This window comes from Culex pipiens, chromosome 2 (genome assembly GCF_016801865.2).
Source record: "Culex pipiens pallens isolate TS chromosome 2, TS_CPP_V2, whole genome shotgun sequence".
NCBI lineage: Eukaryota > Metazoa > Arthropoda > Insecta > Diptera > Culicidae > Culex > Culex pipiens.
In genome coordinates this window covers 104,997,241-105,025,024 of record NC_068938.1, presented here as the reverse complement: position 1 = coordinate 105,025,024, position 27,784 = coordinate 104,997,241, and the positions used below count along the sequence as shown (strand labels likewise).

Below are 27,784 nucleotides of genomic sequence, written 5' to 3'. Positions count from 1 at the left end.
TTCTGTTTACATGTGATGCGGTTTTTTACTTGCTGAAAGATTTTTTCATTTATAATAGATTCGAAAAGTTTTGGAATGCAAGACAAAAGGGCAATTCCGCGATAATTACGTATGTCTGATTTTGGGCCTGACTTGAAAATAGGCACCAAAAAAGACTTTTTCCATGTTTGTGGGAATTTTCCAGTATTTATTGACATGTTGAAAAGATGATGCAGTGGATATGTCAATTCTTCTGCAAGGTTCTTTAGGAATGCAGGTGCTATTCCGTCGGGTCCTGGTCCTTTTGATGAGTCTAAGTCCTTCAATGCCTGGCGTACTTCCGTTTCTGACAAAGAATTGACTGAGACGTCATTTGGAAATTCCGGTATATATGAAAAGTAGTCGCGGTCGCGGTCTTCTTCGGAAAATGAGGTGTATACTTCTTTGAAAAATTTTGAAAAAAGATTGCAAATTTCTTTTGAGTTACTGCCTACATTTTCGTCCAGTTGCATTTGCGATGGGAAGTTACTACTTTTGGATTTGGATTTTACGTAATTAAAGAAATTTTTCGGGCATGATTTGACTTCAGATTCGACTTTACTATTATATTCTTCGTTGGCAGAATTGAGTGCCGAAAAAAAATGGTCGGAAATATTCAGATAATTCAGAAGATTTGTGTCATTTGTATTGTTTCTGTATAGTTTGTAGGCTTTTTGTTTTCTATTTTTTAAATTTCTTAGTTGTGGAGTGAACCACACTGGGTATTTATTGCCTGTGTTATTACGTCGTCTTCTTCTAGTAGGTACGGTTTCAGATGTTATAGTGTTAATTTCCGTATAGAATTTTCCTACTAATTCGTCGACATTTCCTTCATTATTAAATAAATTTTGCCAGTCAATTGCAAGTAGTTTACGTTTGGCTTCTACAAAGTTTGTTTTATTGTATTCCAGGACTTCTTCATATTCCCAGTCAATGGGCAAAGTGTTTTTATGGACATAAATAGAATATTCAATTGCTGTATGGAAGACTTCATTCTTCCAAAGGGGGGTTACAGATTCTTGTACATGAAAGTCTTCAATACAGTTAGTGAATAAAAGGTCTAAAAATGAATTTCTTTGGTTTTTTACATGATTGATTTGGAAAAGTCCATAATTTGCAATATTGTCAAAGAGAAAATGCAAAGTTTCATTTTCCCCAATGACTGGGAGAAGAATTGCTTCATTTTCTTGGTCAGATATAAATTCGACTTTGCTTTGATTAAAGTCGCCATAAATGTGAAGTTTTACTTCCGGTTCCATTTTTGATGTTATGATTTCTACTGTTTTAAAGAATAGTTCATACGACTGTTTATTTGCATGGTCCGGCGGAAAGTATACTGATGCAAAAATGTGTACTTGGCCTGCAATAGTGGCTTTGGCCCAGACTTGTTCAAATTGAAAATGTTTTTCAGTTACAATTTCTTTTGGATTAAGTCTGGCATTTATGGCTAAGAGGACGCCGCCTCCTGACTTTTTCTGACTGAGATTTAAATTTCTATTGCCTAGGAATACAAAATAATTGTTTCCAAAAATTTCTTCAGGGTGGACGCTTTCGTCCCAGTTAGTTTCAGTTCCAAGAATAATGTCGAAAGAATGTGAGAGAATGTTTAAAGAAATTTCCTTCATTTTGCCTGGGCTTTTCATGCGATTGAAATTCTGACAATAAATTAGAATTTCATTCGCATTCTGTTGTTCCGTTGAAGAAATTTTTGGAGACATACTTAAATTATTAATAGTACTTACTGCCTCTTGCGAGGGTGTCATTTCTTCTTCCGTGTTAGAAGGCGTCAATGCTTGTAAAAATTCGACGATGTAGTCGGCAGGTAAAATTTGTTGGCGGCTTCGCGCGAATGCTGCAGGTATTGAAGTCTTCTAGTTGTTACATATTTCCTGTAGGTTTCCAGGTCGGTGAGGGTTTGCTTAGGTGAAATTCCAATTGTTGAGTTGTATTCCATGAAGATGTTCATAAGATGTTCAGGTTCAGTAGGCAGGCCATTGGATGCAAAAAAGACATGCATGCTGGTTAGTGTTAGTCCGTCTATGCAGACGTCCGGTTTTTGGTCCTTCAGATACGCCAAGTATAGTCTGAGATTGTCATAGACTTTAATTTCGCGGAGTCTGGCCAGCAGGAAACGGCCATCGCCGACTGCAGACTGTTCAGTTAGGCGTACTATGGGCGGCTTCATTGGGTCCAGACAGAACATACTGTCTGTTACTTCAGGAGTTTGTGATGACGTTTTTGCTGGCTGCGGCGTGGTGGCGTTTAGAGGTGGGACGATTGGCGTTTTTTCCTTCCGGTAGGGGTTGATGGTTTCCCCTTTTCGGAAGTTGATGAAGTTTGAATTCGATGAAGTTGGAGGTTGGCCAGAAAATTCGACCCTTGCCTGGTCTAGAAGTTCCTTGTCGGACAATTTGGTTGACGAATGAGTGAAAAAGTTGCTGCTACTTGCGTTGTCCTGGTCGAATTGATTGTCCTTTAAGTTAAAATGTGGCGTACTTGGGTTTCGGCCTGCGTCAGAGTTGCAGTTGGTCTGGTGCTGTTGCCGACGAAGATGTTGATGTGATTGTTGTTGCTGCAGGTGTTGCTGTTGCCGGCGTTGCTGATGATGTTGTTGTGATTGTTGTTGTTGCTGGTGCTGAATTTGTTGACGATGTTTTCGGTTGCGGCGACGTGCTTTTTCGGCTTCCTTTTCCTGAAGACGGCGAGTCCGCTGCCTGGCGTCGAAGTCGGTCCAGTCTGGCTTCCAAATTTTTTTGCTGCCGATAAGTCGCCAGCCAGATTCGATTTCCAGTACGGTAATATTCGAATTTTGTAAGCAAAATGCATCAATATTAGAAGAAAACCCTTGAATTAAACCATCTAACTATATGTATGAAAAACAATGTCAAAAATATCTAAAAAATTAAAAAGTGACTGGAAAAAAGCAAACCGCAGTAGAAAATGATTGGAGTTTAAACAATGTTAATATAAATTAAAATAAACAAGATAGATCTAATCTTATCTATTCAAACCCTAGGGCACTTGGCACATAACAATTCTAAAAAATATGAAGAAAAACATAAACAAAAATAGTAATGTTTTAAATGAATAAATGTACACCCAAAGGAAAAATAAATCTCAAAATCTGCAACAGTGGATTTGCTGCAGAAAATGTCACATTTTATAACATTTTTTGCAGCAAGCCCGTAGATCATTTTTGCCCGCGTGTAAACATTTCAGCGATCTGCAGTTCTCACCAACACATATAATGCTGGCCCGTCCGCGAGCAACACTCCAAAGAGAAAAATATGTTGGTGCTCTTTCACTAACATTTCATGAAGCATCCATGGTGCGATGGTAGCGTGTCGGATCAATAACCAAGAAGTTGGTGGTTCAATCATCGTTCTGTTTAGTTTTTTTGTGAAATATAACCAAAAAGCCGTCGGTAATGTCGATAATTGTCGGTAACGGGCAAAAATGTCATACCCTTATAACGCAAAAAATGCATGAGAACAGTTTTCATGCAGATTCTGATATACTTTCATGCCGCCATGCATCACAATCATGCGACCCAAGTAACATTTTTTGTTGCGGATCCTTAAATGCAACTATTTCGTAACACCCAAAATGTGCTATCTCAACATAGTTAGAACACTCGTGGTGCCCTAAAAAGCGCACGAAAATTTTGTGTTGGCAACATTTAGCCGTTTGTTTCAACTTTGTTACGACAAAGTTCCAGAAACAATTTGTTTGTCTAAATATGTCGGTAAAGTAGTTTGTTGTGCTGTCATGATGTTGCCATTATGTTGTCAATTAATTTGCGCGAAACAAAAAAAACTTTTTTGACAAAAAAAACTAAAGTGCCCCTGTCGGGATTCTGGACTGGTACCTTCAGATCTTCACACCTTGCCTCTACCACTGAGCCACGGATGAATTGATGAAAGGGCAAATGGTTGGGCTGAACTGTATCTAAGGATTTTTGATTTCAATATTACTCTTAGCACACAAATCGGGCTAAGTCACATGTTGCAACAATGGAACCAATAAGTTTTCAATATGTTTCGATTACAAAACGAAATGGATTGTTGCAAAGTTGTTTTCAATTCGAAAGGTATTGTTGCTAAAATGTAATTTTTATGTTTCTACAGCAAAACAAAACAAAAACTGGACTTAGTCAAATTTATCATGTTGCCAAATGCTACTTGGGGACCGCCGTTTGGGTGTAGGGGGAATATACCCATTTTAAGCCTAATAAGCGGTCGTGTTTGAATGATGCTGGATATTCTGGAGTGTTCCTTGAAATTTATTTAAACCAAGTACACCACCGAGTAGAGCAACTTTTTCTGAACATTTCTGTTTATTTTCACTTTTTCTAAAAGTAATTCTATTCCTTTTAAAAGCATTCAAAAACATATTTCCCAAATGTATTCTAATCAGACGAGAAAATTCTATTTTCAGCTTAATCGTTTTTTCTTTCAGCGCTCTTTTGGGTCTGCTTAGCGCTGCTAATTTTGATGAAATTTTAAGCGATCACTCACGAAAACAAGCATTTAAAGAAAAAATTTCCTGGCATCACTGGCTCACTTCAACAGGCGCTGCTGGTGGTGTAGGTGGTTCTTCTCGCTCGGTTTTCTTCAGCCTTCGATTGGAATAGGTTGTCAAAAGTCAAACGTCAAAAGATTTGGCGCGTTTGTTTTTTTATGGCGCTTGCTAATTATTTACATGTTTCGGGATTATTTTTCAAGTGAGTGACTTATTAATGTTCAAAAGAACATGTTGCCGATAGTTCGAAGCGATTTCATATCTTGAGCGCTTTGAAAACGTTAACGCAAGTAAAAAGATATTGATGGCGACTCTCGTTAAGAAATTAAGCTCTCATCTTGCGTGTGGATGTGTGTGCCAACACAATGATGAGAAATGGTATCGCAAAATAAAAATTATGATCAAAAGTGCATTAAATTTGATCTTTTTATCCAGTTAGTGGCATACATTTGTGGCAGTTCGTGGCAGAATGGTTACGCTGTCCGCTTTGTAAGCGGATGATTCTGGGTTCGATTCCCATCTGCTCCAACCTTCCATCGGATGAGGAAGTAAAATGTCGGTCCCGGCCTTGGTTGTTAGGCCGTTAAGTCATTCCAGGTGTAGGAGTCGTCTCCATGCCATAAGTACAAACAACACACCAAACCAAGCCTACTCCGGTGGAATCGCTGGCGGCGGTTGGACTCGCAATCCTAAGGTCGTCAGTTCAAACACTGGGGTGGAAGGTTCCTTGGAGTAGAAAGAGGTTTGGGTGCTCTCCCCATTCAAGCCTTCGGACTTCTAGGTTTGAGCAGAAACTTGCAATAGAGACCACAAAAGACCCGGGGGTCGTTAATGTGGATGGCTTGATTTTTTTTTTGATGATAAATAATGTATTTAATTTCTTACAAATTATTTGCCAAATAGCAATAATTTTGCACAAAATCGAAAATTTTCTGGTCCTGGGAATTCTCAGGAAATAACAATTTTAAACATAGAAAAAAACTCTCAATTCCCGAAAAAAAAAAATCTCGAGAATTTCAGGGTCCAAGGATTCGAACTGGTGACATCTGGATTATGAGTCCAGCCCGCGGTCCAATTGATTCACACCGGCAGTGTGCGCTCTTTTTACTTTGTTAATTTTGTTGTTCAAAGTAGCGTTGGAATCGTCACTCAGAATGAAGAAACTTTGTTGCATTCAATGTGTTTACTTGATAAGCTTATCTAATCAACGCGAAAAAAAAACCGGTTTCATTGAGGGATTCTGACGTTTATTTGTGCTAATAGCGCGTTTTTACATTTTTTTTGGCTCACCCAAAGCCATTTACAGTCGTGCTGTGCTGCGAGGGAGACTTCTTTTGTGAATACATGCGGTTTTCCTTCGTCGGTAAGAAGTTCGTTATTCATAATGATTTCAAATTGCACATTTTTGGTTGTTGCAGAAAGCTATGCTCTACCATGGATTTTGGCAAATTAGGCAGAAACTTCCTCCTGGTGGACGCTATCATTCGGAAACAGCTTCACGAAGTGGACTCCCTGTTGAACTCGGGAGCAGACATCGATTTCATCAACTATCTGGACAAAAACAACACTCCTCTGCATTACGCAGCATTCGCTGATGCTCCAGACATAAAAGAGTTCTTGTTGTCGAAAGGAGCAAATCCAGACTCGACAAACGACGAAGGAATCAGCCCTTTTGAGTTGAACGCAACCGGTGAGGATTCTTCTTTGCAATCGGTTGAGCTTGATAGCAACGAGCCGGCGTTCAGCGCCACGTACATCAAAAGACCTGGAACGTCTGCTATCAGCGGCCAGCTGTACGAGACCAAGCTGCTGGCCTTGGCGTTGTTCCGGTTAGTTCACGACAGCCAAATTCCGTCATTCTACCTTGGAACGAACCTTGACGAAGCCGGAGCATTCGACGATGTGGTCCTGAGGTATCGGATTGGTGGCCGTGATCGGGTGCTGTTCCTTCAGGCGAAACACAAGGAGGATTGCAGCAAAAAGATTGCTCTGAAGGATCTTCTGGATCCGGACAAAACGTCCGGCAACTTTAATCTGGGCAAATACTTTCGTAGTTATTTGCAAATTCGATACAAGTTCAGTGCAAACAGTGCCAGTGCGGTGTTCAATGGTGACTTTGAGAAGACCAACGCTGAGCTGATACTGTTTACGTCAGCGGCGATGGACACGTCACTGGGAAGTTCTGCTGAGTTGGTAGTGAAGAGTGAGCAAACCGCTAGGACATGCTTGTTTTATTCGGTTCCTCGTGGAAATACGATCTCCTTTGAAGGCTTCCCCAAGTCATTCGTGAAAGTGGCGTCGCAGTGGCATTTCGAAGCGATGGCAGAAGTAGTAACTAAACGGCTGATGTTATCAAAAAAATGTGAAGATCTTAAAAACTCGGTTGAACAGTTGCTGGAGGACGAGGCTGTATGGACCAAACTAAAGTCATTGGAAGATTACAGTAAGGAAGAACTGGCAGGAGACAAATCGAAAATTAAAGTTGTGGTAGGAATTTTGAGGAATCACAAATTTCACGAACTTTCGTACACTGAACAAGAGTATGAAGCTTTGGTGGAAGATTTTTTCAGCAAACTAAAAATATACACCGAGCAGTCGACCGAGCTGGAAGTTGAACGTACAGTGTTGGATGAAATTTGCAAGATGAATCCAAAATCTGTGAATAACAATCTTATTTTTCTAAAGTTTCACGATTCTGTTCAGCAATGGTGGAAGCAAACTGGTGATGTACCATTTCGCACTAAAAATTGTCAGCTTTTCAAAACTGCTTTGGATGAGATCGAGTATGGTCCCGTGCTCCAAAATATACATAATATTTGTATGAGCAGGATAGGCATGTATGAGATTTGCTTTGAGATCAACCCACTTACGGAAGTCGATAGGTTCATGGAATGTGCTGACAAAGGAAGCCTGAATATATTTGGAGAATCTATTGAGCTGAACTGTATCAAGTTAGTTCAATACTTTGAATTTAACAAGTGGCAGTTTAAATTTATTAACATTGACTACATCGGAATGAATCATCTTGAGAGAGCAATTGAAAAACAAACATCTTGCTTGCTGCTTGCTTTCGATGGCCAGTTAAGCGAAAATGTTCTAAAACAAATCGAGAAAAATGTAGAAAAAGTGATTTTCCTAACCAAAAAAGAATTTAAAGGTCAATGGAAATGTACAGAGCACGTTTGTAGAGGGTTGACGGACTTGAAGATCGATTCCCAGGCGAAAGTGATCGAAAGCATGATTTTGTTCCAAGACATTCCGGTGCAGGTTGGATCAGTGCTAGGCGATGAAAGTAGTTTAATTGGTCCGGAAACACTTTGGTTGCTGCTCCAGGGTGATCAAATTGAACTTGCATCAACAAAGTCTCCGTCAAAACACGATGACGGAATCAATTACTATGTCGAACGAACTCTCCGTTTGTGTACTTTTAAGAAAAGCTTGCTAGAAGATGAGCAGTTTTTTCGCGTGTCTTCAGAGCAGGACGTTCCCGAATCAGATAGCGAACGTGATATTGTCGTGATATCCAATGGCAAAGAAGGGAAAGTCCTGGAAAAAGAAAGCGCTCATTTTGACGCCGCACAACATTATGAAGAGCTTCGTAAACAGAACACTGGGAGAAACATTCATCTTGTTCGGGCTGAAACTATTCCATCGAAACCAATCTGCTTCGTTTGGCTAAACTCACAAGGTAGTGTGACGAAGCTTAGAAAGCATTTGGACGAAACGAGCGTTGAATTTGCGCCCGCGTCGGTCGTTAATGACAACGAGTTGCTCAGTAACAGTGTGGTTATTCTGGCTGCCGATCCTGGAATGGGCAAAACTACCCTACTGGCAGCACTGGCTAGCAAAACCAAGAAGGCACACCCTTCCGCTTGGGTTGTCAGGATTAACCTGCTTGACCACACGGGCCATTTTAGGCAACTTCAGAAAGATAAAATAGATATAACTCGAGACGAAGCTGGGCGATTTTTATCCGATCTTTATGGATACTCCGAGGGGGAAAACCGAAACAAACTGTTTGAAAAAAATCTTTTTCAAAAGTTTTGTGACCAACGTAAACTTATCATACTGGTGGATGGCTTCGACGAGGTCAGTCCGGACTACAACGAGATTGTTCTGCAGCTTTTGGACGTTTTCCGTAGGCACTTTGCCTCGACATTGTGGGTTGCTTCCCGGTCGGGTAATATCCAGTATGAGCTAGAAGATCATTTGGGCATTTTTGCCCATGGATTGAAACCGTTCACAGAAATCGATACAAAAGTATTCTTACGAAAGTATTGGAGCTTACATCTGAAAATAGACGTGTTGGATGAAGACAGATTTAAACATTTTACAGACAAATTGATGGAGCAATTCAAACATTCGTTGGATCAGCGCGGGCTCGAGTTCATGAGCGTTCCGTTGCAAATCAAAATGATTGCTATTATATTTCAAAAAGATTTCAAAGCCTTTCACGAATCAGCCGATCTTCAATCTGCGCAGGAGAAAGGAGTTATGCTCGATTTAAGCAAAGATTTAATCGAAGTGTACGAAAAATTTATCGAAATTAAATACGATGTTCTAGAAGCAGAAAAGTATCAGGTGGATACATCTTTGCCTCTGAACAGAGTTTCACACGATCGCGACTTCGGACAGTTTATCGAGAAACATAAACTGATTGCCGTTCATACTTTGTTCAATCAGCCAGAGTTGGATCTACTGCTTACAAAAGAACAGCAACAAGCTGTCGAACGTCATTTGGATGTGGTTCGAAATTACGAGGAAAAAACCGGAATTATCTATCATGTCGTTGGAGAGAAGGCATTGTTCGTCCACATGACCTATGCAGAATATTTTGTGGCTGTTTTCTTGCACGAAAAGTGTGTGTCACAACAGGGTGGAACGTTCGTACAATTGGTTGATCATATTTTCGTGCAAAACCTCATCGAGAAAAATAGAACTCAAATATGTAGATTTTTCCAGCTGAAAGCAAGACGAGACATGGCTGCGACTTCGTTTACTACCTTGAATATTAGCATATTTGTAGACAGAATACTGAATGCCTTTGAAAAGTATAACAACCCGGCCTCTAGCCAGATGGTTAAATTTTTTGAGTTTTGCATAGGCTTTGAGAAGTGGAAGGTGGTCGCTCAGACAGTAGTGTGTCAAAAATCTGACCAGAGCAAAACTTGTCTCCTTATCCAAGGATCTTGCGAGGATTGTACAGAGCTGGCACGAATTGTGATCAAAACGGTTCAAAATGTGGATCGTTGCATCGATCACGATAACTCTACTGCCCTCCACAAAGCATCTTCAAGGGGTCACTTTAATGTAGTGAAAATGTTACTAGAACATAACGTCAACATTGAGGTTTGCACGCGAGAATTTGGCTTCACTGCATTACATTTTGCCGCCATGAAGGGTCAAGTGAACGTTGTAGAGCTTTTGTTGGATCATCAAGCAAATTTGAAAGCGTTCTGTAGACTTCGTGGTTATGCTGCTCTCCATTGGGCGATCTTACGGAACAAACCCGGCGTGGTCGCTGCATTGCTTAGAAAAGGTGCCGATGCTAATGGTCCTCCCAGGGATGCTAGAGAAACCCCGTTATATTTGGCGTCGGGATTGGGTCGTGCGGCGATTGTAGAGCTGCTGATTGGAGCAGGTGCCAGTGTCAACAGTCGAACGCTAGGTGAAGGTTATACCGCATTACATCGTGCTGTGTATGGAAGTCACTCCAAGGTAGTTACGATTTTACTGTCCAAAGGAGCAGATGTAAATGCTGGAGATTCTAATGGCTGGACTCCTTTACACCAAGCAGTATACCTTGGGGATACAGAAATCACAAGGATCCTCTTAGAACGAGGAGCATACATCAATGTGCGCAATAAACATTACTTGACCCCACTGATGGTGGCATCAGATAGAGGTCACACTTCTGTGGTTGAGTTGCTGTTGCAAAACGGAGCCTTAGTTGACTTCGAATCAAGCACTGGATGGTTGGCAGTACATTCAGCAGCAGCAAAGGGTCATGAGGAAATAGTGTCCGTTTTATTGGATCACGGTTCAAAAATCGATGCTATCGTGACAAATGGAGGCATTAATGCGTTACATATTGCCATTGGCCATGGTCATACGGCTGTTGCTGGACTGCTGTTGGATAGGGGTATCAAAGTTGATACTTCCACAAACGATACAGGTCAAACTGCTCTTATGATGGCAGCTGAACGGGGTTACGCAGCTCTTGCTAAATTATTGATACTTAAAAAAGCCTCCGTCCATGCACAGAATCTTGCCAATGGATTTACACCGTTACACTATGCAGTACAGCAGGGTCACGTTGAAACCGTAGTCATGTTGCTGGAGTTCAAAGCAAAAGTTGATGTGGCTGCTGGAGAGGATGGTCCAACGCCATTGTTCTTGGCAATAATGCGTGGAGATAAACCAATTGTTGACTTGTTAGTACGCCAATGTCCTGAAGCGTTGGCAGCCGAGAGTAGCAAGGCGTTGAACTACGTTCTGCAGAATCAAAACGTAGAGATGATAGAACTGCTGTTGAACAGTGGAGCTGATGTGAGGGCTGCTAGAGAAGGTGACGGGTTTATGGCACATCATGTGGCAGCACAAATTGGCAATGTTGAAGTATTAATTCTGATCAATGAATTTCATGATCATAACCAATACTGTGATGGTCGTACTGAAAAGCATGGCGTAACGCCTCTTATGGTTGCGTGTGCCAATGGTCATGCAGATATAATGTATTATTTGGTACATGTTTTTGAATGTGATGTAAGATCGGCAACGAACGATATCAGCTGGACGCCACTACATGCAGCCGCCATGATCGGCAATGCAGAAGTCGTTAGCTTTCTGTTGCAATCAGGAGCTGAAATCAATGCTGCTACATCAAGTACCGGACAGGTGCCTATACTGTCGGAAGAATATAGGAATAAATTAGCTGCGCAACGACAATTCATAGGAAATTTCGTCCATGCTGGACAGATAGAGCTGCCGGACAAGCATAACATCTTGAAACCCCCAAACCTTGAATTGGTTATAGGATTCGACAACCTAAACGGATTAATAGAAGGAGATATAACAGCCCTACACGTGGCATCACAAAATGGCCACATGGCGGTCGTTGAACTGTTGCTGACGGAAGGTGCCTCTGTTGACGTTCGTTCGATGAGTGGTCACACGCCTTTGCATCTGGCTTCGAAGCTGGGAGAAACTGAAACAATTGAACTGCTCCTTAAGCATGGCGCAGACATAGCGAGTACAACCACTGATGCTGGCTTCACGCCACTCCACATCGCTGCCCAGAAGAGTCACTTAACCGTAATTGAACTCCTTCTTGAACGAGGAGCGGATATCGAGGCTCGCTCAAAGGACAACGGTCGAACTCCCCTCTTGGTGGCTGTTCAGGGAGGTTGGATCGGTGTTGTGGAGCTACTCGTGTCGAAAGGTGCCAACGTCAACGCCAACGTGACATCGGGCAACGGATCGACGGCACTGCACTTGGCAGCAGAATTTGGACATAAGGAGATCGTTTCCATACTTTTGGAGAATGGTGCCGATAAGGATGCTGTCAGGATGGCGGACGGCTTTACTCCGTTGCACTTGGCGTGCCAAAATGGTCACCGAGCAGTGGTTCAAGCGCTTTTGAGCGTCAATGCAAATGTAAATGTTATCACAAATGACGGCCACACGTCAAAGTACTTGGCATCAGTGAACGAACACTATGAGATAGTAGATTTATTGAATGCTGAAAATTCTCTTTGAATGGTATTGAGCCTCACTTGTTGTACTGATTTCCGCATTTCCCAACAAATTTTAGTGACGCGTCACAGATAGCTTATTTTCGATCAAATGATCGTTGTCACGAGAAAGCACACAAGCGAAGATTTCTCAAAAGTTATTTAGATAATTTTATCGAGACATTTTTCCAAAAAAAAAATGATTTTCTAAGTGTTCCATTTGTGTGTTACTTCTGTGTTGAATTTTCGTGATAAATTGTCGATAACACTTTTGATATTTTAAAAAAAAAACTACAAAAAATCTTGCATATCTAACAAGCTTTCGTAGATGACTTGATGTTTCAAACATTGACCAATATGATCGATTGTTTGGCAGGATGGTCATCCAATCAGCATATTTTCACCATTTAAACAACTTTTATAACAAAACATTTTGCAAAGAAACGTGATTGCCCACTTTCTACTGAACTAACGCCGTGATTTAAAACAATTTTATTTTCAAAAATTCAAAAAAAAATCATTTTTTTGCTTTTTTTTATTTTACATATTTGGCTTATTTTTTTTAATTGCCGGGACCCGTGGTGTAGGGGTAAGCGTGGTTGCCCTTCACCCAGCCGGTGCCGGTGGCATTTTTCGAGACGAGATTTGTCTGATCACGCCCTCCGTCGGACGGGGAAGTAAATGTTGGCTCCGGTCTAACCTAGAGGTTAGGTCGTTAGTTCAGTCCAGGTGTAGGAATCGTCTCCCTGGGTCCTGTCTCGGTGGATTTCACTGGTAGGCAGTTGGACTAACAATCCAAAGGTCGTCAGTTCGAATCCCGGGGTGGATAAGCGCTAGGGGGGAAAAGAGGTTTGCAATTGCCTCAACAATCAAGCTTTCGGACAGCTAGTTTCGAGTAGGAATCTCGCAACTGAGAACGCCATGGCAATGCTGTAGAGCGATAATTTTTTTCATTAAATTTTTAAAACATGTTTTATTTCAATTTACGTCCTTCAACTTTGGTCGATGTGGAAGTGTGAAGAAGTAAAGAAATATTTTTTCAATAACTCTAGAAAAAATGGTTTGTAAGTTGCTTTATGTGTTTAACACTTGTTTAGTCTTTTTTAGATTTCCTTTTTTACGATTTCTATTTTGTATTAATCTTTTTAAAGATTTTTTTTGTGTTTGATTTAGCATTAATGCATTAATGTAATGATTTCATATTTACTAAGGTTGATAATCGATAAAATTATCGTCGATAATGTCGAAGCTTGTCTAACGATAAAGATAATGGTTATCACTTTTATTAAAGTTTTTAGTAGAATCGTCATCAGGGGTGAAATTGGGTCATACAAAAATGCTAAAATTACCCAATCTCACCTCCAGACCAAATGTCCCCCTAATGATGAATACTGAAATTTTCACACACAAAAACTTTTTTTTCGAAAATATTCTATTTTTAAAATTTGCAATGTTGGTATTGAACGAAGCGAAATTCTGCATGTTTAAACACTTAACAATAGTTTTTTTAAATTAAATTTTCGCAAAATACCTTATTTTCGAAATACCGTTTCATTAAGGGGTTACAAACATGAAGAAAATTACAAGAATAATCATGTTACAGAAAATTCATTTAATCTTCCAAAAAGATGAATTTCAATCACTCCTGAAAGTTTCATGAAGATATTTCATGATTAAACTGAGTAACAGACGATTTATGTTCAAAAATTTTGCCATTTTGCCATGCACAAAGCGAACTGTCATACTTTGTGAATGTTGTTTCTCTAAACATCGAGTTGATTAATGGGTGCCACAATATCTCGAGATGGTATGGACCAAATTGGCTGAAATTTTGGGTGAGGCTCCCAAGACATATCCTATATTCATGATGAAGCCCGATTTTCAAATTTTGCTTTTTCAAAAATACAAAGATCAAAAACTGACGATTTTTTGCTTAAAAAACATAAAATAAACTTTTTGAAATTTGGCCTTCGACAAGTCTTCAACAAAATTTTGAGCCAATTTGGTCAACGCAGTGTTGAGATATCGTGGCACCTGATTTTTGAAACTACTTACTTCAAATAGCTATATCTCGGCAATGATACAACCAAACGGCTTCAAATTTGTTTTGTTAAAAGATGAAAATATATATTTAAATGCCCTGCAAACAGATTAAATTTATGTTCATACCAACCTCTGGCATTTTTAGCGATATACTTGTATGTAACCTCTTAAAAATTATGTGTTTTTTGAAAAAATAAGGGTTTTTGAGAAAATTATAGTATTTTGCAAATAAAACTCAATTAAAGTAAAAATTCCTACAAAATTCACTTCATTTGATAGGTAAAAAAAATATTTTTGAAATAATATAGCTCTTTTTTAAATTTTATTGAGTACACCCATAAGAAAAACATATATCAAAATCTGCAACAGTGGATTTGCTGCAGAAAATGTTACATTTTATAACATTTTTTGCAGCAAGCTTATAGCTCATTTTTGCCCGCTTGTAAACATGTCAGCAATCTGCAGTTCTCACCAACACATATAATGCTGGCGCGTCCCCGAGCAACTTTTTAAAGAGAAGAATATGTCGGTGCTCTTTCTCTCACAATTCTCAAGCGTCCATGGAGCGATGGTAGCGTGTCGGATCAACAACCAAGAAGTTGGTGGTTCAATCCTTGTTCTGATAAGGTTTTTTTTTGTGCAATACAACCAAAAAGCCGTCGGTAATGTCGATAATTGTCGGTAACGGGCAAAACTGTTATACCCCTATATCGCAAAAAAATGAATGAGTAAAAAATAGTAGCAAATGCTTTAAGTTGCAAAAAGAAGATTTTTTTCAGCACGAGTCATACAGTTGTCCAACGAGTGCTGAAATATCAAGTTTTGCAGCGTGTTGTCTAAAATTTTTTTTTGCAATTCCGAAAATGCAATTGGAATGGAATTTTCTGTTAAACAAACACACTTTCTTGCGTGATTTTTACATTTAAGACTAGCACGTTTTATCTTTTGCCAAGAGGTTAGGACCATTTTTCCTCGATTTAAACGTTATTATATCAGTTTTTCAATTTGCAGAAAAATAAAAATGACCCTTATAACGTCATAATTCTAAATCCGGACACTTAGTAGCATATCATTTTTGTAATAACTGGGAAAAAATCATGTAATAAGTTGTAAATGTATAAATATCATCAGCATGTAACATAAACAGTCAATTTTAAGAGAAATCATGCAAAGTATGTCTTTTCTAACAATTTTTCATCATAATTTTAAAATTAAAATAACTTGATGTTCTTTAAATCCCGGACACTGAAAGAAGCTGATTCGAAATCCGGACACTTTTGCTTCGAATTCCGGACACTCATTTTAACATCAGAACAATCGATACTTTATATAGAATTTTACTAGAATTCAAGGAAATCAGAACCATATATTTTTTTTGCTATGCCTTCCCGGTGCTTCGGACGCCTCTGAAATATTTCAATTAAATGTTTCTTATTTTTGGTAAACTCCTATTTTTATTTTATTTAATTGTATTGGCATTGGCAATTTGATGTTAGAATTCATCAAATAACACAGTTTATGCAATTATTATGCACACTTGTATTCAAATAACTGATACAACAAGATGAGGTTACCGGGTTTTGAAGTGTCCGGGAATTCGAATCATGACGTTAACAAAAAGTTTGGTTTTTCATACAAATTCTTTTATAATTTTGGGAGGTTGTTTTGAGGCCTTATTGTGATATGAAATTGGACACCCCCCAACATTTGTATGGGGGTTAACTAACGAGGCAAATTACTTTGCTATGTAGTCTTGCAAGTTTTGGTAAAAAACTATTTTCATCAATATATTGCTGCTTTAGAAATAAATGTCCAAATATTGCAAAGAAAATGTTTAGTTTTCTAAAGCAAATCTATAACAATCCAAGGCAAATAAGCGATTATGAAAACGTACGAACCGAAAATATCCATGCAAGTTATTTGATGTTTCGTTAGATAGCAAACAATTACATTCAATTCAAATTTGTTTAATAAATGCATAAATATTATTATCTTTGCTTAATGCCCACACCCACACATCTCGTCAGATGACATCCATCAGTTCAAACTTTTAATCTGTCCCAGCTCAAGCTCCAACTTCCGACCGAGCAAGTTAACCAACCGAATAAATAAACTCAAACACGGGCGTGATGAGAGCAGCTCTGTCAGCTTTTCGCGGAAAATCCAACATAGTTTGAGCGTACCTGGCCTGGTGAGTGATATGGAAAAGCGCACCGAACCGTGCTAAATTGCGATATTATGCGGTCTTTTTCGCTGGCTCTGAAAAGGTAGAGCTAGAGGTCTGTGTATACGTCATGGCAGCGTCAGCAGCTCAACAATGTGATTACCGTAGATTTTTTTTTTTTTTTTTGCTTTTTCGGGTAACATCGAGTCAACAGGACGAAATTGGCGAAATTTATTTGATGTTTTTTCATGCTGGCAGAGGTGAGTTGAGTTGTTCATGTATGTTTTTTTTTGCTCTGCTCTGTTGAAAGCCTCTGGGCTGGAAAATTGAATTTAATTTTAAAATTATGATTTAATGGGAAAAATGTTTTATGATTGGATTCACTGGGATTGAAGCGGTAGATAAAGTTTGAGCTAAATAAGCATAGAAAATTCGCTTGAAACAAGTTGAATAATCAGTCCTAAAATATTCTTAAGACCTCAATTTTCCCTAAACCAACATTTTTTGAAAATAGATTGACTTTTTTGCATTTATTTTTATTACAAAGATACAAATCAGCAAAAAATCATTAAAATTGCACATCAAACAGTCTCATAACACAGCCCCGCGCCAATATTGCTGCAGTCAACTGCCAAAAATTGCTTCCCCGATAGCATCGTCGGCCACAGCAGCAGTTGGTTTGTTGTGCCTTTTATGATCATAACACACACCCAAGCCCACCCCAGGATTACACGTGCCAGAAGAAAAGCCACTCTCATGAACTGCAACAATCAACCTAAAAATAGCGGGGAATCGTTGAAAAGAGGGGAAAGGGGCCAAAATTGCCAATTGAGCGCGTTTTGAAATTTTCCCCTGAGAAGAGAGAAGAAGAAAAACGAAGGAAAGTGCTCATGTTTGTTGTTATGCAAAACGGAGAACCCTCCTCCTCAGACTTTGACTCCTTGCGGACACGTGGACAACCCCTTTCACCTTATACGATTTCTAGCGCGGGCAGAAGCCATCAGGTGAAAACGGGACGTTGACGTCGTGCTATGTTGTAGCATGTTGACTTGAATTAATTTTTACAATGTAGCCAGAAGTGGTACAAATTTAAAGTGACACAAGATGGCACGACGGTGACGATACTCTCTAGGTAAGTCGAGCACTGAAAAAAGGGCAGCTTGAGGGGGAGGCACTCATTCAGCAATGTAAACAAGTTTCAATATTGAATATGAGCGCGGAACGGAAAATTCAAAAGAAGGGTGGAAATCGGGGATGGGGTAGAAATCTACTTAATGCGAGTGAGTTTCGTTTTCGAATGGCCAAATCGGAACTGAGGAAAAAGGCAAAAAGGTCGTAATTTCCTTCTTTTTTTTGAAGAGCGGAAAAAATCACATTCGATGGCCACTAGCGTAACGTAAAATCCAGTTTTTGGGGGCCATTTCGAGAATTCGAATTGGAGGGCAAAATAGAAAGTTTTGAGCTGAAGGACTGTCGAATTGCTGTTACCGTTTCGCGGACAAAAGCTTTGTTAAATCGATTGTAAGTTGGGAAAGGGTTTCCTTCTGGCGATCGGTGAAAAGCTGTGAGGGATTGCATAACTTGACAAGAAGAGACAAATTAGGTTTTTGCATTCTATACTGCCCATAATTGAAAGTTCGGCTATTATGCCAAATCAAGTATTCCGAGAAAAACGCGTTTTAGTGTTTGTCACAAAATCTCCGTCAAGGCCATTCCCCATAAGAGTGGCATATTAACCGTTTGGTTTTTCGGAGGCCAAGTCTAAACACTATTTCAGTGAAATTCAAGTTCCAGAAGATGCGTTGAAACATCCTCTACCACCTAGTGCTAATTTCTCGTTTTTGCCAATTAGCCGTTTTTTCGATGGTGGGCAGTATACTGAGAAACGATTTTAAATTACTTGAAAATAATATTTCTTAGCTTACCAAGGATTGCTTAGCATTGTGAAGATTTGTTTTGTTTTATTATCATTTTAACATCTTAGGTAGAAACCCATTTTTCCATCTCACGGGTGAGTTTTCAAAAAGCCGTAAGAGCCACCGTAACCTCCGACACTTATTTTCATGTTTCTCCAAATTGAAGCAAAATTTCATTTATCTTTAATGTAGAGCACTTGAAGGACGTGTAGATGAACAATCTCAAGCTTTTTTGAAATTGTTTTTTCGCAAGTAGCTCGTGTAAAAAAAAATCGCCAAAAATTCCGCGGAGGCAGTCTTTTTAAAAAAGGTGGAACGATGTTTTTGTTCGCAAAAATTACAGATTTGATCAAATTAAGTTCTGCAAAGTTCTAGAATCATCTAGACATCCTAACAAAACCCTGGAAAGGAGAATTATCTTGATTGGTTGAGTTGTGCCCGAGAACCATTGAGTTGAAATTGCCGTTCCAACTTTTTTGAGAGGCTTGGGCATCCGTGTAAGTTGGACATGCGTTGGGCGTTCCAGTGTTAATCTATTCTGCAACCTCATCAGGGGTTCAGAATGAAACATTCGTGAAATTTTCCAATCTCTTCGAAAAAAAAAAATCAAAATTATTAAATCTAAACTAATATTTTAAAAAGGGGTAATATCAACTATTTGGCCCTTTTAAAATGTTAGTCTCGGTTTAAAAATTTTGAAAATATTTTTTTTCGAAAAGATCGGAAAATTTCAGGAATATTTCATAGTTTAACATTGAAAATCGGACCATTAGTTGCTGAGATATCGACATTAGAAAATGGTGTGTTGTTTGGGTGAGACTTAGAAAACATCAATTTTCCTGTTTTTAAACCTTTGCATGGCAATATCTCAGCAAATAAAGGTCGTATGAACAAAGTTCAAAAAGCAAAATAGAAGAGAAATTTCTCAGCTTTTCAAAAATATTGTTTTCAAAAGTGGGCAAACATGTGCACTAATTTAAAAAAAATGACAAACTGCGACTATTTTCAAAAAAGTCACCTAAAAATGGATTTAACTTGAAAACGGTGCACTTTATCAAAATTTCACTTGCGTACTTTTTGATTGCAAATTTGATTTTACATCGAAAAATGAAGTTGAAAAATTTTTGCGACCGATATTTTGATATTTTGAAAAAATCAGTATTGCTCAAAAACTCATAACTCGGTCAAAGATTTTTTGCCCATTCTGGAAATTTCTGAAAAGTTGGCATTTTATGTCCTCTAAAACATATCAAAAAATAAAAAAAATTAAAAATAGTGTTTTTTTGCAAATCAAGTTTTAGTGACAAAAAGTTAAATAAAAAATCACCAAAATTTTTTTTACCGTGTATCATTTTTTTTCAGTGTAGTTCATATCCATACCTACAACTTTGTCGAAGACACCAACTCGATCAAAAAATTCCTTCAAAAGATACAGATTTTTGAATTTTCACATATCCTTTTTGTATGTACAGCTGCCAAATTTGTATGGAAAATTATATGGACAAACTAATGATGCAAATTGGCTTCTTTGGGCATACCGAAGGCACCAAAAAAGTTTCAGCCGGATTAAAAAATACAAAAAAATCGAATGACCGAAAACTCAGAGAATTGCTCATATCAAAAAATAAAAAAAATAAAAATAGTGTTTTTTGCAAATCAAGTTTTAGTGACAAAAAGTTAAATAAAAAATCATCAATTTTTTTTATCGTGTTTCATTTTTTTCCAGTGTAGTCCGTATCCATATCTACAACTTTGCCGAAGATACCAAATCGATCAAAAAATTCCTTCAAAAGATAAAGATTTTTGAATTTTTATACATCATTTTATATGGCCAGTTGCCAAACTTGTATGGAAAATTATATGGACAAACTAATGACGCAAAATGGCTTCTTTGGGAATACCGGAGGCACCAAAATAGTTTCAGTTGGATTAAAAAATACAAAACATAATCGAATGACCGAAATCTGGGAGAACTGCTCAAGGATTTTTTGTCGTTTTCCTGACTTTTTTTTACAGAAATAAAATTTTCCAAAAACAGTTTTTTTTTATAATTTTAAAATAATTTGCTAAATTGTAGGGGACAAAACTGCAAAATTTGAGCCGTTGAAAGTACAGGCAAAAATTTATCCACCAAGTATCTTATTTTTATTAGTAAGTGTTTTTTTTTTAGGAAAAATGGAAATCATACCAAAATATATTTTTGATAGAAGTTTTGAAATGTGAGATTGAAAAGAACTTTTCAGATTTATTCTTTTTATAAATTGCGCCGTTTAAATTTATTATTGTTGAAGTTCGCAAAATTTCCTAAAAATTTGTTTTAAAACATATAAAATTGGACCTCTTAAAAGGACACAATTAAACAAATGTGAAAGATTTCTAAATAAAAAAAAAAGTGATGAGCGCTAAATGTTTGCCCGTACTTTTCTAAGGCTTAAAATTTGCGAGTTTATGTGCTCTAAAATATCAAAAAATTAAAAAAAAAAAACCGAAAAAAAAACTTTTGTAGGAAGTTTCTGAATCATTCTGATAAGTCCTTTTCAATAAATAAAACTTTGCCGAAGACAAAAATTCGATCAACAAATTCCTTCAAAAACTATGGATTTTCGAAAATTTATGTTTCATTTTTGTTAGAAAAGCTGCCAAAAATATATGGAGCCTTGTATGGGCAAAAAAGTAAATCTTTCCCAGTTCTTGAGGGGAACACCCTTGAAGAGTATCGGGGCCGGCATTTACAAAGCGGATTCAGTGGCAGTTTCATTCTCAACTTAATGTTAACATGTTAAAGTTAATGTTAACATTCCACAGGTCGCCTCCCTAAGGTGTCGTGATAAGGTCCAGTTTGTGACGATACACTACCTTCCCTTTACTAAGCAATCGATTCCAGAAGGGAAAAGATCACCAGTTGTGTTGGTCCGAGCCGGGATTTGAACCCCGATCTACCGCTTACGAGGCGGAAGCGTTACCACTGGGCTACGTGGCTCGGTCATGTATGGGCAAAACAATGACATTAAACACGGTATATTTATCCAAGAACATTTTAAAAGATAACTTTTGTTTGAAGATTTTTTTTATTTTAGATTTTTCTTTAGAAAATCAGTGCATTCTGGTTGATTTCAATCAAATTTGAGCAATATTTGACTACCAATAAAAAGTTTTCGATCCAAATCTACCAGATTTCTAGCTTTATTTCAAATAGCTCTAAAATCAAAGTTGGAAGAAACAAGACGATCGAATATTAATCTTTTTCTTTTACAATTCCAGTGTTTCTTTTTTAAAGGGTCTTATAAACAAATGAAACACAATAGCTTATAGGAAATTATTGAAAAAAAACTTTAGTATTTGTTCTGAAAACACTGTAACTTATTTTCCGGATACAAATTTGAACATAGTTGCTAATTTGCAAAAAAAAATAGATTTTTTTCCAAAAATTTCAATCGAAGAATGTCTTTTACTTGAAAACGGTGCATTCAAACAAGAGAAACGTAGAGTCGTTTTCGATTGCAAAGGGCATAAATGCTCTGAACACTATGCGCCGCTTTTTTTCGATTGCAAGTTTGTTTTACTGAATTTTACAATTTTCTAAATCTAAAATCATTCGGAATAGAGTTCAGTTTACTAAAGGCCCTCAAGTTCGTAGCCTTGTGACTTAGTAGCAAAATATAAAAAAATAACTTACTTTTTAAATATTTAAAAAAAAGATAATAAAATATAAATGTAATCGAATGTTTAAAATCAATTTAAAAATTAACATCAACTATCAATCAACACTGCTTTGTAAAATATGCTTTAAAAAAGTGTTTCGTTGTTAGAAAAAAAACTGTTTTGTTTGTTGAATGTGAATAGAAACTTTAGAATTGATTTTTTGCATTGCATTTACTGCCGTTCTACACATAATTGTCCCATGTCATTTTTGATCGATTCTGACTTTTTGTCATTTTTATGTTTAATTTGACGTATACTTTTAGAAAAACACATAAAATCTAGTACTTTGTTAGGAAACTCATTAAAAACAACACCAAGTCTGTTTGTCCCATCGTTGTACTTCTACGCATAATTGTCCCACCAAGTATTTTCTATCACGAAATCATGAGTTTTACGAAGCATTTTATTGAAAATAAGGGTGATAAAATGTTAACCGGGGTGATTAGGGACATATAGGGCGAATAGGAACCCACGGGACAATTATGCGTAGAAACACAGAAATCGACCGAAAAATTTCAATCGCGTTTTTCTCAGTTCCCCTTTTTTTGAACATGGGACAGTTATGCGTAGAACGGCAGTTTAGGAAGTTAAAGATAAAAAAACACATCCATGCCATAAATTCTCCTCCAAACACTGGGTCAATCTATTGTCGCAGCAGGAAAATTCAATGCATTTCCCCCTCCCGCGGGCAGGCATACTGTGGCCCAGATCCGGAAACTACTCCGACGTGCCTCGGAAGAGAAGAGCGCAGAGCTGTCAAGAATTTACACCCAGGAATCACATTCATCTTTCTATTAGATTTTTCTTCCCGAATGGCTTTTCGGTGAAAATTTTCTTCGCTCTCTCTCCCTCACCAAAGGAAAGCGCCAATCCGTGCCCAACGGCCAAACACGTGGACGTGATGCATCTTGGCTAGCATTTTCTCCGCTGTACGACCAGCTATAGCAGGGAAAGTGCAGTCCGAGCTGCATCCCAGGATTTACGACCTCGAGTGCAGCAGCAGTTTTTATGGCGATTGGTTTTACGACGCTGCGGGGCAAATTTTGCACTCGATGTTGGTTTTGTCTCGAAGTTTTTACGACGGCCAGAAGCTAAACTCAGGGTTTTTTGGGATTTCTCCGAGAAGATGCTTTCTTTCATCAATCAGCGCTGTTGGCACTCGTCCAAAAAGATGTTTTATTCTAATAGATTTTCCTTATTCTCCTTTTTTTATTTCAGGTGAGTTGCACACGTCTCATGTCGTCGTAAATCGAATCTCATCCTGGAAACGGAACTCAATTGCACCTGACAGACGACCGGTTCCCCGATGATAGGTATTAATTGAATGCTCTTCAACGCAAAGTGGTTCCGTGAGATGTGTCACCCCAATTTATTGGGAAAGACAAGTTGCACCAACCCGTTTCGGGTCAAAAGTGCAATGTGACAACTGATTGATAACTTTTGAAGTTGACCACCGAGTCCCACTGTCACCAATGTGTCAGTTGGAAATTTTCGCCGGGAAATATTTGTCAGGTTGAATGGATTCGGTTGATGCATGAGCGGTGTTGTAAAATGGAATGTTATTATTATTTTTTTTCAATGTGGCAATATTGTTCGAACATTATTTCAAAAATCAAAGAGCAATTTGCCATGAAAGCCTGAAATGAGTGTCATTTGTTTTTTTTTTTATTGACTCAAAACTTTCTTGAGGGCTTCTTGAGCTTTTCACAAAAGAGGCCATTTTGCCTTATTGGTATGCTCATGAAATGGAGCACTTTCATTCGAGCAGTTTTGCTTTTTTCTACAATGCATTTCTTATAGAGCGAACTGTCAAAAACTGCTCGACTGCGGGTGCTCCATTCTCTTTACAATTTGGCTGTGATCCGTACAAAAATGCAATGTATATATAGCAAAGTTGTAGATTGATGAGAAATGGTACAGGGAAAAAAATTCTGGCTTTTTAATTTATTTATTTTTTTGCACAAAAATTCTAAATTTGACAAATTCTCCGGATTTGGATATTTTTCCTCGATTCTAGACTACTTGAAGCTTCAAAAATCATGGTTTTCATTAATTGAACTTTTGAATACCATTATGTACAAGTTGGTTAAGTTATGCAACAATTCGTGATAAAATCAGCGTGTTAAAACATTTTTCTAAAAACTCCTGGTTTTCAGCGAAATAAAATCCAACAATTATTCTTTTGATTGCATTTTGTAGGTTTTTACATGTACTAAACGGAAATGTCATGGATTTACAGTTTATTTTAAGTTAAGTATTTTTTCAAACTAGTGTAAGTTTCCCATTTTATTGCGTTGCAACGTGACGAAAAAGGGACAGTAGTTTATGTCAACAGAAAACTAAACATTCAATCATTTTGATATTTCGGATGCTCTTTGAACTTGGAAAGAGCTTTCAAATGCAACCTAGAACGAATAAATTGGTTGTCTAGATCCAAAGTTACAACAGGTTGCGTTGCAACGTCACGAAATTTTAAATCATATTGGTCACATGGCAAAAAAGGTGTATGCGTAGTTGATTGTTGGAGATCAAAGGATAGTAAATATTATATATGTTTTATTTAATGTTTCCGAGCCTATTTACAGAAAAATTGTACATACACGGAGAGACCGGCTGGGGCAAATCTAAGAAAATCTTGGTTAATTTAACTAAAAGTATGGGTTATTTTTTTACACAGCTTTTTTTCAACAATCGATTGTTGATTTTGCTAACCCGAAATTGCTGACCACCGGTAATTAAAATTAACTAAAAAAATACTTGGAATTGCCATTTTTGTTGGTTAAATGGCCGAAAAAAATTCTAGCAGTCGACTGCTAGAATATTTTTTTCAGAAAATTAACTAAAAATTTCTTGTTTTCAGCTGAAATATTGTGGAATATTCTGTTAAAAACTGGCTGGGAAATGTTTTTCAACTATTTTTCAACAATTTTTTTTCGTTGTTTCAACCGAAATATTTTTGCATGCAGCAAATTATTAGTTTTTTATAACAAAACATTTCTTAATTAGACATAATTTATGTAAGTGTTGATATATATTTTCTTTAATTATCTAACGATATAGGCTGGGCCGAATTTCTAGCTATATTTTAACTATTGTCTTACTTGAATACAGAAAAATATTCGTACATGTAGTCAATAATTAGCTGTTGTTAGCAATATTTCATTGAATTTGCAGTAAATTTTGTAATAATGCCTCAGAAATTCTGCCTAAAAAATTAACGTTTTGTACTAACTTGTTTTTTTTTTTTGCATGAAGTTTTTAAGTTACTGTTAAAAAGCATCAAAACAAAACTTTTTTTTAACTGTTGTTATAAAACATGTAAAGTTTGATTAATGTTTTAAAAAATTACGTTGCATTAAACTAAAAATAATGAAAAAGCATATTACAAATTTTGTTAAACATATTTAAAAAAGATGTTTAATTTAACATGAATTCCTGAAAAATAGAAATCGAGCAAAATTTTCACCATGTTTTAAGCTTATATTTTTATTATGTTGTTTAAAATTAAGTATTGTATCCACTTACCATCACTGTGAAATCATCCGATAGGTCATCATCATCTACAATGGTCTCAGGTTTAGTTATTTTTCTTGTGGTTGGAAACAGAATTTTCACTAAAGTGAACCTTTTGCTGCAAATAGACATGTTAAATGTATTAGTAATTTAATACAAAATTCTTAATTTCGGTTATAAACTGAAAAAAGGAACGTAAATAAATGAAATTATATTGAGGAAAGAAGAAATATCAATAATGCTACTTACCAAGGTTGCATTAATTTAACAATTACTTTTGGCAACAAACTTTCATTGCATTTGATTCAATTTATTCAACGTACTCCGATTCCTGAAAAAAATATTTTGAGTTTTACCAACCAGTTTATTGAGCAGTCGTATTGCAACAAAACTTTCAAGATAATAATTATCTTCTTTTTTATATTTTATATATATTTTTTTATATTTTACTTCATCTCTATTTTTTATGGTGTTTATGTTGCGTACACATGGCATTTCTATGTATTTTATAATTGATGATTCTGAAAAAATAATGGTTCATTAAGATTTTATCCGTCGTAAGCACGAAGCTTTTTAATGATTCAGTTTTCTAATAAGAATCACATAAGATAAATTATTGTGCAAAAATAAACCCATACTTACTTGGATTAACCAACATTTTGTTAAATTTGCCCGGGCTGCTCTATCCGTGAAGAGTCGGCCCGCATTTCCCTTCTTTTGCCCTCTCGTTCCATCAAACATTCTTCTAACGTGTTCAACTCACTCGCATTGGAGGTCCTCATGGCGAAAGTCGTCCTCTTGCTCTTCATAGTTTATCACCTGCAAAGAAATCATCAACAAACATACTCACCAATTCCACAGTTGCAACACTTTGATTTGCCACTTCAACATTAGCCAAATAGTGTAATTTTCACCTTTCACATCTTCTCACTTCATAATTAACAACACAAACTCAACAAATCGACCGTTCTCGTTCGAATCCTGACTTCAAATGACAGACGTAAACAAACCCAAGTCCATCTTTTAAATATTCAACCAAATGTAAATTATATTCAACCAACAAAATTTTTGATTTTCCTAAAACCAAAGCTAACAGTCGAGCACGTTCATTCGAGTTCGGGAAATCTGTTAGCTTTTTGCCTCTAGCATTTTCAACAAACAGGTTATTAAATTAATACTAAATTTTATTTATTTTAACGGAATATTGGCAGTAACAAGTACGTTTTTGTTAAAATTTACGAAAGTAAAATCAACAATTTTACTTGTTAAAATTTCTGGGCATGGTCTCTCCGTGTAGGTCATTCACAAATTCCGTCACTTAGGTTTGTAGCAACTCGAAAAAAGTAGGTATTTTATAAAACTTGTTGAGTAAATCAAAATACAGTGAGTCAAATATTTGTCCGTACCCCCCCGTACGGGAAATGTTTGTGATATAAAAGTACATAAAATTCGACTAAAGTGCCATGTTTTATACATCAATCGACGCGGCAGAATGTCCTCTTTAAGACACTGTCATTGGATTTGCAAAAAACTTTTTCTTGAAAAATACAAAAATTGTTTACTGAAAAAAGTCAAAAAAAGAGGTCAAATAATTGTCCGTACCCCTAGTAAAAGTACAAAATCTGATCGATTTAAGTGAATTCATTTATGAAATGTTGTTTCAGTGTCAAATACTAGTACCTTTAGCCAGTTTGTGACAACTTTGAACTTCTGATAAGTTTGTTTAGTTAATTTATATTAAAAATTGGATTAAATTTAGTTTTTTAAAGTAAAACTTATCAAAACATTAGTTTATAAACAACTATTTTTTATAAAATTGCTATTTTGTGTTGTAAGAGTCTCTATTTAACAAGTTTCAACAATATTTGTTCAAAATATACATTGTTTTCATCTTTTTTATTGACATTTTTCGACCAAAAATACTGTTTCGGAACAATACCGTTAAACAATCCGGATTGTCCCGGAACCGGTTCAACCCCTCGGAGGGAAATTTTGTGGTGATCAGATAGAGGACAAAAAAACCCACCTCTTGCAATTTGAAGCATCCAATTTCGTCCACTACAGCCCGATTACGAGTCCCTAGTCTGAAATTTGAAATTTTCAAATTCCCCAAGCAAAACATTCTGACCCAGAACGTTACAGAAATTCTCAGCACGGAAAGTGAAAATTTCAAA

General features: G+C 37.0%; 2 protein-coding genes across 6 annotated transcripts in view; both read left to right on the top strand.

Moving 5' to 3' along the window:
* Window positions 1-27,784, top strand: part of LOC120428509 (homeobox protein 2) — a 278,477-nt gene that overhangs the window by 164,523 nt on the left and 86,170 nt on the right. The window lies entirely within an intron of this gene.
* LOC120428500 (uncharacterized) lies at window positions 5,665-16,303 on the top strand. The gene is made up of 2 exons (XM_039593514.2): window positions 5,665-5,902; window positions 5,958-16,303. The coding sequence occupies exon 2, from the start codon at window positions 5,974-5,976 to the stop codon at window positions 12,295-12,297; it is 6,324 nt and encodes a 2,107-aa protein (XP_039449448.1). The 5' UTR covers window positions 5,665-5,902; window positions 5,958-5,973; the 3' UTR covers window positions 12,298-16,303.

Bases quoted from the DNA above. Each gene is read 5' to 3' on its own strand.
- LOC120428500 (XM_039593514.2), top strand. From the start codon at position 5,974: ATGGATTTTGGCAAATTAGGCAGAAACTTCCTCCTGGTGGACGCTATC.